This window comes from Hoplias malabaricus, chromosome Y, assembly GCF_029633855.1.
Source record: "Hoplias malabaricus isolate fHopMal1 chromosome Y, fHopMal1.hap1, whole genome shotgun sequence".
Taxonomy (NCBI): Eukaryota; Metazoa; Chordata; class Actinopteri; order Characiformes; family Erythrinidae; genus Hoplias; species Hoplias malabaricus.
In genome coordinates, this window is record NC_089820.1 from 19,101,300 (window position 1) to 19,115,813 (window position 14,514).

At 39.0% G+C, this 14,514-nt stretch overlaps 1 protein-coding gene across 1 annotated transcript; it reads left to right on the top strand.

Moving 5' to 3' along the window:
• The first annotated feature begins 5,698 nt into the window (after positions 1-5,698).
• LOC136678276 (arrestin domain-containing protein 3-like) lies at positions 5,699-14,514 on the top strand. The gene is made up of 8 exons (XM_066656262.1): positions 5,699-6,176; positions 8,874-8,955; positions 9,075-9,222; positions 9,323-9,425; positions 9,533-9,789; positions 10,340-10,502; positions 10,867-11,009; positions 11,563-14,514. Exons 1-8 carry the CDS (start codon positions 5,897-5,899, stop codon positions 11,629-11,631), a joined length of 1,245 nt encoding a protein of 414 aa, XP_066512359.1. The 5' UTR covers positions 5,699-5,896; the 3' UTR covers positions 11,632-14,514.

The following is a 14,514-nucleotide window of genomic DNA, read 5'->3' on the forward strand; positions in this document are numbered from 1 at the left end:
AATGAATGACAAATCCTCTGGGGTTTCTGGTTTCCAGCCACAGTCCAAAAACATGGAGTTTAGGGGAATTGGCTTCTCTCATAACTGTCCTGGTGTGTGAGTGAAAGAGTGTGTATGTGAAAGAATGTCTGTTTGTGTGAGTATATTCCTACGTCCCTGGTCGAGAGTACGCTGCGCATTTGGCTGCCACTTCTCGCCAGTGTGTGTGTGTGGATTGAATGTTGAGTGTTGATTGTAAAGCATCCTTGGGTTTCTAGAAAAGCACTATATAAGTGTAACATTAAATAAAACACATTTAGATGCATATTTGAGGCTCTTCATCCTGGCTGGGGTCTATAAGTCAAAGGATGAATCGACAGCCAGTTTTTCAAAAGTAATAAAATGGTGAAAAATTAAAAAAGTTGTATTTTTTATATAAAACGAGTGAATTATTCTAATTGAACCATTACTTTGAACCATTACCTGTTAGAGGTAAGGAACACCACTGCACTAAATATTGATAGAATAATTAGTAATGGAGTTAGTAATGACTTATTCACGCTGCTGGTTAGGATTTATTTGGTTTCAGACATCTTTTGGATAATTAAACATGCACTGGGTCAAACTGACCCGCGAACATAATTGCTGTTCCTGAAAAACTAACATAACAGGAGGGTTAAAATGTACAATTATAATAAAATAAGGTACAATCATGTTCCCTAATTAAAAGAATTATATATGTACACCTGGGGGTACCATCACAGTGAACATTATTTTGACATTGTAGGATAATGTCATGCATATATCTGCATTTTTTTATAATTTGGAAGTGTTCTACAAACTTTTAAACATTTGTAGATATAAAATAACCACAATAAAACTTTTAAATATTACACACACTTAGACATTATGAAGGTGGCGATTTAAACTGATAAACAAATATGAATATGTATAGAGGGCACAAAACATGTGAAATAGTCTGACTAAAAATGATGCATATTTTAGTAGCAGGATTGCATTCCAATGCAAACAAACTATGTGGCACCACCTCTCCTATCAATTCCCTGAATACATTACCAAGGTCTCACTATACTGAAAAAAGTTAAATGAATACTTTGTAGAGTGAGCAGTGTACGTCTGGACATGCAAACAGGACTTTATAGTCACGTGGCCAAACTACAAGTGGCTTTTATGTCTAAAGATTGACAGACTGCTGTTTGATTTAAAGAACTGGTTCTGTGGGAATGAGTTATCAGGCACGCCTGAAAGTGTCTATGACCTTTAATAAAACCAGAACGGACTGCAGGCTTATCAGTTAAACACCACTAACCTAAGTTGTGTTTCTATGGGAGAAATCTTTATTTATAATGGAGAAATTGAACATAATCCTTCAACAATTACAGGCCCAAACAATTCCAATTCACAACCATTCTTTGCACTACAACCAAGAGAAGTCTCTAGGCTTCAGTTTGAGGAAGGAAATTAATCCTAATGGCCAGAGACACACCCAGTTAAAACAACCTTGTTTGCTTAGTTTCTTGTCTGTATTTCATTCTGTAAAGATTAACTTTGATATTTTCAATAAGCATCATGTTCTTGTGAAAGAGATGCTTGCTCACTGCCAAAAACACACGTTTGTAGATAGACTGGCAAGTCAAAGTGTCCAGGGTGTGTTCCTGTGTTCAGAGTAATGATTACTGAGCAGGATAAGCAGTTACAGACAATGAATGAATGAATGAATGGATGTTTTAACCGGTTTTGTTAGTTTATATATATAATGTGCTATTGGCATGAAATGCTCACCAGATGTCCATAAAAGAAATAAAAGAAATATAAAAGAAATTTAAAGGAAAAAAAAGAAATCAAACCAGTAATGTCCATAGATTATGTATAATAATGAGAAATGACACAGGGAAAAAAGTATAGAACACAAAGAAAGATGGGTGCAAACAGCCATGGAAAGTCATGACACCATCTGGAATCTATCATTAAGCAAACCTGCCACTGGTTCAGCTGATGACCTATAAAAAGGTGTCTCATTACAAAGGTGCCACACATGATGGGTAAAACCAGTGAGCTCTCTCAAGACCTTCGCAACCTTACTGTTGCAAAACATGCTGATGGCATTGGTAACAGAAACATTTCTAAACAACCGAAAGTTCCAGTGAGCACTGTTGGGGCCATAATCCGGAAGTGGAAAGAACATCATTTCACCATAAACTGGCCATGACCAGGTGCTCCATGGAAGATTTCAGACAGAGGAGTGAAAAAATGTATCAGATAGTAAATTTTTTTCAAAGAAAACTTAAATAATGCACTTAACCACCATTGCCTGTATGCACCATTGCCTGTATGTATGCTCACCACACAGGACTCCATTGCTGAAAAAAAAAACAGCATGTTGAAGCACGTTTAAGGTTTGCTCCACAACATTTAGACAAACCTGTGAAAAACTGGGAGAATATAGTCTGGTCAGATGAGACCAAAACTGAACTCTTTGGATGCCATAATACACACCATATTTGGAGGTAAAAAAGCAATGGATATCACCCCAAAACCACCATGCCAATAGTGAACTTTGGAGGTGGGAACATCAGGGTGTGAGGCCGTTTTTCAGTATACAGCACTGGCACGCTTCATTCAACTGAAGGAATGATGACTGGACAAATGTACCGAGACATTCTCGATAAAAATCTGCTGCCGCCTACCAGGATGATAAAGAAATGAGGGTGGACATTTCAGCAAGACAATGATCCCAAACACACAGCCAAGGAAACTCTCAGTTGGTTTCAGAGAAAGAAAATAAAGCTGCTAGAATGGCACAGTTAATCACCTGACCTGAATCCAATTTTTTAAATCTATGGAAGGAACCAAAGCTCAGAGTTCATAAAAGGAGCCCACGGAACCTTCGGGATTTGAAGAGCACCTGAGTAATGCATAGGACTAGTTCCTCCACACAGGAAGCGTCTAGAAGCTGTCATCACCAACAAAGGCTTTTATACAAAGTATTAAATATATTTCAATAATTTTTCCCTGTGTTATTTCTCATTATTACACTTCATTTATGGACATCTATGGTTTGATTTCTTTGCATGCATGGATTGGATGGGTGGTTCCTGACATCTGGAAGGAATTTCATGTTAATAGCACCTTTAGAATATATTTTTTATTAAATTGGAGACGTGCTCAATACCTGTTTGTCACCTGCTGTGAGTTAATGAGACATTAAAATTTTCTACTAAAAGTAATAATGTAATTTAATGATAGCACATAATGTTTTTATTTTCCGTGGCTGTGGAAGCTATATCTAATCACTAGGGGGCAGTAGTAGTTCGTGTTTTGGTGTGAAATACACTTCATTAAAACGGAAACTTAAAAAAAAAAAAACACGTTTCACCTCGTGGTGACACATGTTGCGTTTTAGGAGCCAGTCTGGGCCGCAGTGAAATGGCGGACGCCAAAATATTATGGAATCAGATATGTACCATACACAATATTATGACTACCTCCTTGTTTATACACTTACTGTCAATACTCTCAGTTCCACTGAATATACAGGAGCACTTTCTAATACTTCATTTAAAACCTGGAGTCCACTTGTATAATTTGTTAGCTGCTTTTCATCCTGTTATTCAGTGCTCAGGACCCCTAAAGTGCAGGTTTGATCTGGGTGGATCAGACACATCAGCACTACTGAAAGTTTAAACACTGTCCACTATGTTAGACTTACATCTATGGTCCATCTTCTAGATGTAAAGTCAGAGTCAGGAGCTCATCTCTCGCTGCACACTTTGTGTTGGTCACCCTCTAGTCCTTCATCAGTGGACACAGGACGCTGATGGTTGAATATTTTTGGTTAGTAGACTATTTTCAGTCCAGCAGTGAAACAAAGGTTCTGTTACAACTCCAGGAGCAATTGCTGTGTCTGATCCATTCGTACTATCACAACATACACTAATACATAAAAACCACTGTCCACCACCCAAATCATACTCTGCGGGGATCTTGAGCACTGAAGAACGGGGTGAAGGGCAGCTAAAAGATGGTCTATATAATATAAATGTAGAAATAGAAAGTGCTTCTGTATGGTCAGTGGAGCTGAAACAAGGAGGTGGTCATTATATTATACATATATACAGCCTAGCAGCGTCTGTGAAGCAGCACTGATTCAGTTTCTATGACACTGATGTATCACTATTGGGCCCAAAATGTAATTATAAAAATGCAAAGAGTTTTTACCCACCTCTTTATCTATTTACTTATTTAATACAGGAAAATGTAAAGCAACATCAAAATATGCCACATTTAAACTGAACTGACTCTGACTAAAAACTGGTTTACAGCAGGTTCCTGTTCTGCAGCACAAAAAGGACAAAGCACATCACCAAAACAGACAACACACACTAAACATACAACAAAACAAAACAGACAAACAACAGAAATGAAACATAAGACCTTGAGCGCCTGTTCTACGTGCAACAGGTGGGAGCATACGCCAAAACAAACAGACCCACAGCAAAGATGCCACAAGGTGGCGTATTCAGACTGCGCCACACACTACTACGTGCATGAGACCTTGATACAACAAGTGCAAGAGAATAGGGTGCGACTCTCAATGATGAGATTAACTATCGTGTATTCTCAGCAAAACTGGTCATGACTCAGAAATTCAGTTTTATTTTTCCCATTCCTAAGTTAAGAGTCAAAAACCTTATTGCTCTGGAAAATGTGTACAATTATATCAGTTGACCTGCTGCCACTTCTTCACTTGTATCGATATCCTTGATGCACTGAAATTAACTTAATGAGTTTAAATGTGTGTATAACATTTCCACAAGAACAGCAAAATGCTGTCATTCAGTTTCTGTACTTTTGGCAATATATAGCATTAATATATCTACTTCCCTGCTGCAAAACATGAAGTATTCTAAACTTGTTTTATAAATCACTATAATTCAAAAAAGATATCCATATTAAGTGCTATCATGTATTTTTCTGAAACATTGAAAAACAGTCCTACAGTCAGTTCCTTGATGCACTGTCATGATAGACACAGATCAACCATTACATCATGATAACCTCCTTGGTTTCTACACCCACTGTCCATTCTCTCAGCCCCATTAACCCTATATGAGGACTTTGGTTTTCCACAGTAACAAACTGAAGCCCATCTGTTGCTTTGCATACTTTGTTTGTGCCTTTTCACCCTGTTCACCCTGTTTCATGGTGGATCATTCTCAGCATACATTCTTGACTGTATTATACATGCAGTCATAAGCAAAGATATGGCCTGCCTGACCAAAGTCATCTGCTGTTGAGGTTAACATATTGGGAGAGTTTCCCAAGGGAATGGATAATTATTTAATTATTGTCATGCACTTATTTGATGCCAGTATATTGTATACTTTGTACTTTTTGTAGGAATCGTCCAATAAAAGAGGCAATGCATTCAGAAATCTTTCACTTCGAACTCAAGTGTTACTCCCTAAGTTCAGTGGTGAAACAGCGACATGCCACATAAAATGTGAATGAATATCTAACCTCCATTCTCCAGTCTCTCTTTTTCTCTCAGCTGTTCTTTGTGAAGTGGCAGGGTGCATATAATGTGGCAGTAGAGCTGAAGCCTCTCCCTCTAGGTGGAGTGAGCGTTTGGCGCATGCGCAGTAGGTTGTTTTTCTAGCCAGCCACCTTTTAAAGTCAGCCGGCGGAGCAAACTCCAGCGTCTTTCACCGCAGACCACTGAGGGCCCTTCGGCCGCGATAACAGCATCACTTGCTGTTATTCAGCTCTGCCACATGCATGACACTCATCCACGCGGAGAGTCACTTTTTCATAAGAGATTATATTTCATAGGCGTTTTTTGTTTTCTTTTCTATTGAATTTTTGTAAGTTTTTCTTTCTTAATTTTCTTGCCACCATGGTGCTAGGAAAGGTGAAAAGCTTCGTCGTATGTTACGACTGTCTCAACGACAGCAACGTCCCCGTCTTCTCCAGCGGGGACTGTGTCTCAGGAAGGGTCATCATCGAGGTGACCGGAGAAATCCGAGTCAAGTCCCTGAAAATCCACGCGAAAGGATTTGCGAAAGTCCGTTGGACGGAGTCGCGAAATGCTGGATCCAACACTGCCTACACTCAGAATTACACAGAAGAAGTGGAGTATCTCAACCACAGAGACATTCTCATTGGCCACGAGAGAGGTAAGCACACGCTTAAAACCGAGACCCTGCCGAATAACGTTTAACGTCTTCATTTCAAATGTTTGCGGTGTTCTATTGAACCGTGGTAACGTTACTGTGGCTCGCCTGGTTTGACTTAACCTTACAGCCTACCCGTGGAGGCAGAGAGAGCCTTAAATGGGTTACATTTAGACTAATGGATTCAAATTGTGCTTATGGGTTTTCACATCAACGCAGTTCTGTTCCAAAATAATTGAAGTGAACTACAGTAATTGTGTTATTTCATATTCAAGTGAAACCAGTGCAGACGTTGAATAAATTCCAGTCCAAAATGCACCCACTTTCCACAGCCATACTGCTTCAATACCATTCTTACAAACAAAAACTCAAATTCGTTGACGTTTGAGACTCGCCACGATGTTGGACCCAACTGTCAGAAGTAGGGCAATGTTAACCTTAGCTGGAATGAATGAATGGTGGCGAACAACTAACAAGCCTCCGTCTTTTTCCCCGAAACCAAGCACTTTTTTCTCACACCGGAGAACTGTGGTAAGAAAGAGAAAGCGAATTTTCTATTGGAGGCCAAATATCTCAACATTTAAGAGACATAAGGCTGTTTTAGCCTTGTTTGTGATCAGTTTCCACCCTATTGTTGAAAGCGGTTCAATCCTGTTCTGATGCGGACGGCTCTCTCTCGCTCCTGATTGGTTGACGCTCACACGTGCTCCCGATGACTGCACGTTCGTGCAGAGTTAGAGAAAACCTGTTAGGAGCAGCTGCAACTTTTGTGACACCTTTGCACATATTTTGTACAGACTGAATGCTTGAAGAATGTGGGCATTTTACAGTCACCACACCCTTATTAAGGATTTATGAATTGAATACACGTATTAAATCTAAATTATTCTGTTATTAACACCTTGCACATAATCTTCAGGCATTTATAACCCACTTATTACGAATTGTTTCTTGTCAAATGACTCTCAAATTCTGGTTTAATCACTGATTCCTCTGCAAAACAGTCGAGCACAGCTGCGTGCATGGACATCCCGTTTTCACTCTTTGTGCTGAATGAAATCAGAGCTTATTTTTCAAAGTGATGAAGTGTGTTGGTCAGATTGCTGCAAATGTGTACATTGGTTCCATAGAAGTAAATCATATCAACACATAGCCACGTAAAATAAAACGAAAGACAATAGGCTAAAGTCTTGATATAGGGCTATATTCCATTCATGTGGGTGTACGTGTGGAATACATCTGAAAGAGCATGGGATATAAGGGAAGAAGGAATGTTAACTTGCATGTACAAATTCTGGATCTTTTAAAATGCTGTAATTTGTTCATCTCTTCTTCAACTGTGTAATTTGCTTTTTTCGCGTGATCTTTTAAATGTAACTTGAAATCGTTTCTTTGAAATATGCCTAGTTTGTAATTTAAAATATCAAAAATAAAGGTGAAGATGAGAGAATGTCGGTTTCCTGTCTGTTTTTTTTGGCTCCTGGTTCTTTCTGTCGTGTGTTTTGTGAGGGGGGGTGGGGGTAGGGAATATATACACTGAGGCTACACGCTGCAGTGCACGCGCTCAACGCGCTCAGGCTGCAGTGAATGTGAATGTGTAATGAGCGAGGCGGCGCGAGCTGGTTCAGGCCGGTCTCCTCCTGCTAGAGTCTGTGCGTGATTGACAGCTCAGCGCTTGTTTACCAGAAAGCTAGAGAGAGAAATGAATGCTGAGCTGGCCGAAAGAAACCAAACTACATTCACTTTAACACGAAACTATAGATTTCAGGATTTAAATGACACATATTTAGCTTTTAAGCTTTATTGCTGAAGCCAAAAAAGCTTTAGTTGAACGTGGCCTGCTAGGTTCAAGATGCATGGGTAGGTTGGTACATGGACTATTACCCAGGTGGGCTGCCTGGTATCATCAGAGTAGATTGTCTTAATTTAAAGAAATTATATGGTTTTATGTGGGATGCTCATGTTGGCCCTATGTTTAACCCACTCTGGTCCCTTTACCCACCCTTGTGCGTGTCTATATGTGGAGTCAGCATTTAACACCAAACAAAACTTGCTGGTACCCAGCTGGTCTTTTCGTTTTTGGCTCCAAATGGCTGTGTTGGCTTGGTGACCATAACATATATAAACATGAGATGTTTATATAAAAATTTACTATGGCTAGTATACTTTTAAGCTTTTCTCCAATGCACGTTTTGGGTAATTTTAGAACTATTTCTCAGGATACTATATGTATACTATGTATATATCTATCTAAGTTGTATACATGTAACACTAAAATGTTTTTTATTTAAAAATATACATTGTCAGGCATGTACAAAGACATATTTAATATTTGGGCATTGTTTTATAATCTAACACTGATTCTGGAACAATAAATGGTGTATATTTACAATAGCAAATTATATATATGAACTATTTAAGGTTTATTTAAAAGCTATTTTTATTTGATCCTTTACAAAGGTTTCTTTTCATTTTGAATGAAATGTGTCTCAATAAATGATGTTTTACATCTCATGACTGTGATAGAACACCCTACACTACACACAAATAAGTGTTGATTCTAAAAGTGTAGTAAACTCATTTGTCATGTCCCAAAAAATAATACAAATGAAAAAGGTTTGTTCTTTTTGTGTGTTATCTTTTAGCATTTTCTCAGGTAAGGTATACATGTATTTGGAATATTGTTCTTTTCCGTTTCAGATTATGATAACTCTGAAGAAGGTCTCACCATCATTCATTCAGGAAGACACGAGTATGCATTTAGTTTTGAGCTTCCACAAACGTGAGTACTTTTTAATGCTTTTTAGCATTAAAGTGAAACAGCTTTTGACAAAGATGCTCTGAATGTGTTCTTAATGTTGTGTCGGTTTGTTCACGACTCCTTATCCTCTTCAAATACAGACCTCTGGCTACCTCCTTTGAAGGGAAGCATGGCAGTGTGCGCTACTGGGTGAAGGCAGAGCTTCACAGGCCCTGGCTTCTGCCCATGAAGACCAAGAAAGAGTTCACTGTCTTTGAACACATCGACATCAACACTCCCCTCCTGCTGGTGAGCATCTGCCTATCTTCACTCACACTCCTCATGAATATTCTCATAATACATCTTAGGTGTTCACACTGTTGTTCTTGTTTTCTGCTGTTTTTTCTAGTCACCCCAGGCAGGCACGAAGGAAAAGACTTTATGCTGCTGGTTCTGCACCTCAGGTCCAATCTCACTAAGTGCCAAAATTGAAAGAAAGGGTTATACACCAGGTAATTTATCATTTCTCACAATAACTGTAGGACTGCATGCCCAACCTCCATGATGTGTTTTTGAAGTTCATTTGAGCTGAGCTACGTATTTCTGTTGTTCATTACAGGAGAATACATTCAGATCTTTGCAGAGATAGAGAACTGCTCGTCACGTATGGTTGTACCAAAGGCTGCCATCTACCAAACACAGACCTTTTTTGCCAAAGGCAAGATGAAGGAGATCAAGCAGCTAGTGGCCAACCTCAGAGGGGAGTCCCTGTCATCTGGTAAGACAGAGACATGGAATGGAAAAATGTTGAAGATCCCCCCTGTATCACCATCCATTCTGGACTGCAGCATCATTCGCGTGGAGTACTCACTCCTGGTGAGTTATAATACTTCAGGCTAACGTTCACTCTTGCCCTCTTTCTTCATTCTGTGTAATATTCACATGAATTTGGATGTTCCTCTACCTCTGAAGGATATTTTAAATCCTAGTGCCTTAGAGGATAACATTATGATCAGAAGCTCTCAAAGCAGCCATTCCCTGAAAGCATTTCTTTGACCAGTAGGGCTTTGTTATAGACAGTGTGATTATCCCAGAGTTTGCCATCATCTGCTGATAAGAGGATCAGCCTAAAATATCAGTTGAAGTTTAGGCCAGTACGTGTTGACCCCTTAACCCAGGGAACCAATTGAATTGACCTGTGCTTGTATAATGGGCAGCTTTCTATATATCAGAGCTTCACATCAGAGAGAAGGAAATGTATGTTGAACATTTTTGCTTGTCCAAGAATTGTACTGAAACCGTATCACTGTACTCATACTGTGTACTAGTTGAACAATAATAAGATATCCCAGCATTTCATGCAAACGTTAACAGGCATCATGAGTTCTGTGCTTGACCAATTAACACTACTCTTCATTTTCCATAGGTCTATGTAGACATTCCAGGAGCTATGAATCTGTCCCTCAATCTGCCTCTGGTGATTGGCACCATCCCTCTCCATCCTTTTGGCAGCAGGACATCCTCCGTCAGCAGTCAGTGCAGCATGAGCATGAGCTGGCTGGGCATGACCCTACCAGAGAGGCCCGAAGGTGAGTGATAGTTCTTGGAGCTGCCTGGGTCACGGAATCAGTCAACACTGCTTGAAATTATAGGCAGTGCTGATATTACACACAGCTTACTACACACACACACACACACACACATGTAAACTCTGACAAACATTACTTCTATTAATATATTAAATTCTATTAATTCTTCAATAGTCAAAATGTATATTTTAACTACTTTGAACATAATGTTACTTTCATTGTCAGATTTTATTCATACAAGTCATGCTCTTTTTTGCTCTGCACGGCTAAACAAAGAACTGGGAAACAACTCACAGAGGTGACAGCTGTTGTCACTGACATGGCAGTGTTTGTAACACAGTATCCTGTCCTGTTGTCCCTCTAGCTCCCCCAGCTTATGCCGAGGTGGTCACAGAGGAACAGAGACAAACCTGCCTGGAGGTGTCCTCTGGCCGCGAGGACTTTGATGGTCCACTGTTTGCCTATATCCAAGAGTTCCGCTTCCAGCCTCCTCCTCCATATTCTGAGGTGAACATTAATAACAGATAACACATGCAAATATTTAGAAAAGACAATCAGCACTACGTGGTTCATATATAATAAGGGGTAATTGAAAATTAGAATATGCAAGTCTGTGTAGCAGATTTAGTGATATTTCCTTTCCCCCCAGTGAACACATAGGGGTCTAGAATTACTACTGTGAATTTGCTCTTTACTCTTTAATTTAGTTATATTGAGAAATTCTACATTGCTGTGAATCCATTTATAACAATGTTGTTAATAACATTTTTTTAAAAAGTATAAAAGATGGCATGTTATATTTATTTGTTTGAAAAATGAAAATAATCATAGTTATTATTCTGTAAATCATAGAAATAATAAACAAAATTACTACAAGCTTTTGCTATCTCCACAACTTTGTTTTATATCCTCAGATTTCATTTGCATATTATTCTGGTGCCATATGATTTAGCAAAATTGGCAAGGAATTTAATGCAGTCCTTTAAAAAAATAATATTAAAACCATTAGTATATAGTATTATATTAACTGTAACTATGCCTATGTGTTCTCCACAATTAGATTGATCCCAATCCAGAGCAAGTCAGAAGGACAGAGGAGAGGAGGCCAGACATGTGCCCATCACGGTGAGCGACATCATGGCACCAGCCCAGAGCAGTCGGGCCTTCCAAACTCTCGTCATTTTGTTTTTTACCCGGCGGCGACTAGCGCCAGTGCACAGCTGTCGACGTTGGGAGAAAACAAACACATGCTGAAGAAAGGACAGAAACGTACAGGAAGTTGCCGCCACATCACTTCCTGTCTACTTCGGGGACATGCGATCACAATGCTCATCCGTGTCGAACCGTGTGGACAGATGTACCTTGTTGGACTGAACCAACAGGAACTCATCAGCCTAGTTTTCGTTGTCCTCTTGCTTCTTTCTGTAACCGTGGCACAAAACGTGGTTCTGTAGCGCAGAGCTATCTAGAGACCTGAAAAGAAAAAATTCAAAGAGGAAACACTATAACCACCACCCACAATACAATGGAGAAAAGACTAGCATCCTCCTGCCTCACTTGTGGAACTTTTTTGCACATCGTATGTTTCTCTTTCATTTTTTGCTTGAGTTATGAAGCCCATTTAAAATCACTACTTGTTTTGTTTTTTTGTGTCTTCTGTAAAATGACTAAGCGATTACAGGCTTATAACTTTAATCCGCACAACTACGAACAACACAGAGATAGATTCAGAGACAAAACAGAATGAAGAGGACTTAAGTCATGCTCTGATCTAGTTTCAGCTGTTCATAGGTGGTTCTGTTTTTTTATTTTCTCTTAAGTACATGCAAATTATTAGGCGGCATTACAACATCTAAAGGCTCTTCTTCTAAAGGCCTTCATATCTTTGCCTGTTTGACTCGAAACAAGTGTGATTTTTCTTTCCCCCCTCCTGTTCACATGGATACATCTATAAGTTTTAAGCATAGAATGCCTTCATCTTTGTTTGCTTGGTGTTTATGTTGTAGCGCATGTTTCGTGGTGGAGAAGCAAAAGACAAGCGCTTGCCACTTGCATGTGTAGGCAGGGTGAGGAGATAAAACAGGGTGGGACCCCGCAGGCTGCCCACGAATGGCCTGAACAGTTTGTTGCCTTTCTTTTTGTAGTGTATTGCAGCGCAGGCTTCTATACAGTACTGCCTAAAAAAAGCACTCAGTCTCAGGAGAACTTCTCACTTGCCAAATGGTTGGAAGCAAAAATATATATAAAAATATAAAAAAAAAGACTATGTTTTTAATTGCACTGTTTGAACATGTGAAAGGATACAGGCGAAACGAATAAGTAGACTAGCGAAACAGAAAAAGAGGAGACATGCATGAAGATGCAAGGCAGCTTTCTAAGACCTTAGACATTCCCTTTTTGTCCTGTTGCTCTTGCTGATTTCATTTGCCATCATTCCTCCAGGCCGGTGATAGGAGATATGATTCAGTGTAGTTGCAGTGTGTAAAAGGACTGGAAAAATGAAAGATATGGTAGAGCACCCAAAATGAAGGCAGAGAAGCTTAAGTCACGTTGTTAAGAGAGAAGACGCAGCTGAACTGTGTCTCACAAGTTGAAATGAGTTGTACATTGGTTTTTAAAACTCATTCAACACCTAAGCTAGTTCATGCCAGATTCCCATGCAGCCTTAATCATAAAGCGCCTCTTAGTTGTTGTTGTTTTTTTTTTTTTTTTATGAGAAGTCTGATCTTATCTTGTTGAGGCCTGGAGGAAGTTTGATCATTCAGCCATTTCCCACTGAAAATGTTACCTACATAACCCTAGAAAGATGGTATGTATGGATGATCAATGTCAAGTAGCTGTTATGTGAGCGTACGTGTGGTTTGTGTTTTGAGTGGGGGATTGTAGACTTCAGCAGGTTTTTTGACTACTGCTTCAAACATAAACAGACTCATTTAAGTGGTCTTATTTTAGTGGCCTTGAAGAACTGACATGAATATGGTTCATCGCTCATGTTCCTTACAACTTACATTTTTTTTGTCTGTGTTATCTGAAAAGTGTTGTTTTTTTTTTTTAAAAGGACAAAAAGGGAAGACCAAATAGTCCTTTAAAGCATGCACTGATCCCCTGACACACCACTCTGATTTGCTATGGCTTAAATCTTACTTTGCGATGACTAGCATTGATTGTTTTTTATGGGCATTGATGATTTGTTTTCTGGTCAAATGACTTGGTGCAGTTGTGTTTCTCTCACCTCTCTTTATTTTGGGAACAGTGTGGTTTATCATATTTTCAGAGACCTGGGTTGTCTATGAATTGAATAAACATAGCTATTCTGAGACAAAGCAACCCACTTCTTTTATGTCTGTTATGCGTGTTTTGTTCAGCTGTTTTGAGTAAATCCACACCTGGCAAAATCACAAATGGCAAGTGATTTGGGTCTTAGGTACAATGATAAGCTTAAAGAAAAAGAAATGCTTGGTTGGTCAGTTCCAGTTTCCAGTGCTTGGCCTTCCATGTAGTCCAGTGTTAAAGCTAACCTCTTAAAAGTAGAAAGTCGGGTGGGGATTTCAAAAACTATGTGCAATATTACCTGTAAGAGTTAAATTCCTCACAATGGTATATCTTCCATTTGTTTGTTTCCTTTATGTTTTCAGTTCAGTGATCATTATCAACACTATGTACTGTTAATCTGCAGTTTTATGTCCAGAATGGTTTTGTCATTTTATCTTAGTTCTTCCTCAGAGCTAAATAAACTTTTTTTCAAATATTACAATTCTGTCATATTGTGTTTGCTCTGCTTTGGAAGGATATGTGAAAGAATATTATTTATTCTTCATTCTCGACACATCCATTTTTAAAAAAAGTATTGTAACAAAGTTCATAATTCGCTATTAAAACTAAAGCAAATGTTAAGGACCTTGTGAAGGTCTGTGTTCAAAAGGTCACGTTTTTTTTTTAGTCATATCGTTTCTAATGATACTAATGAGGTGGATTTGATTGACTCAGTAGAGGCTTTTGGATGAATATGTGA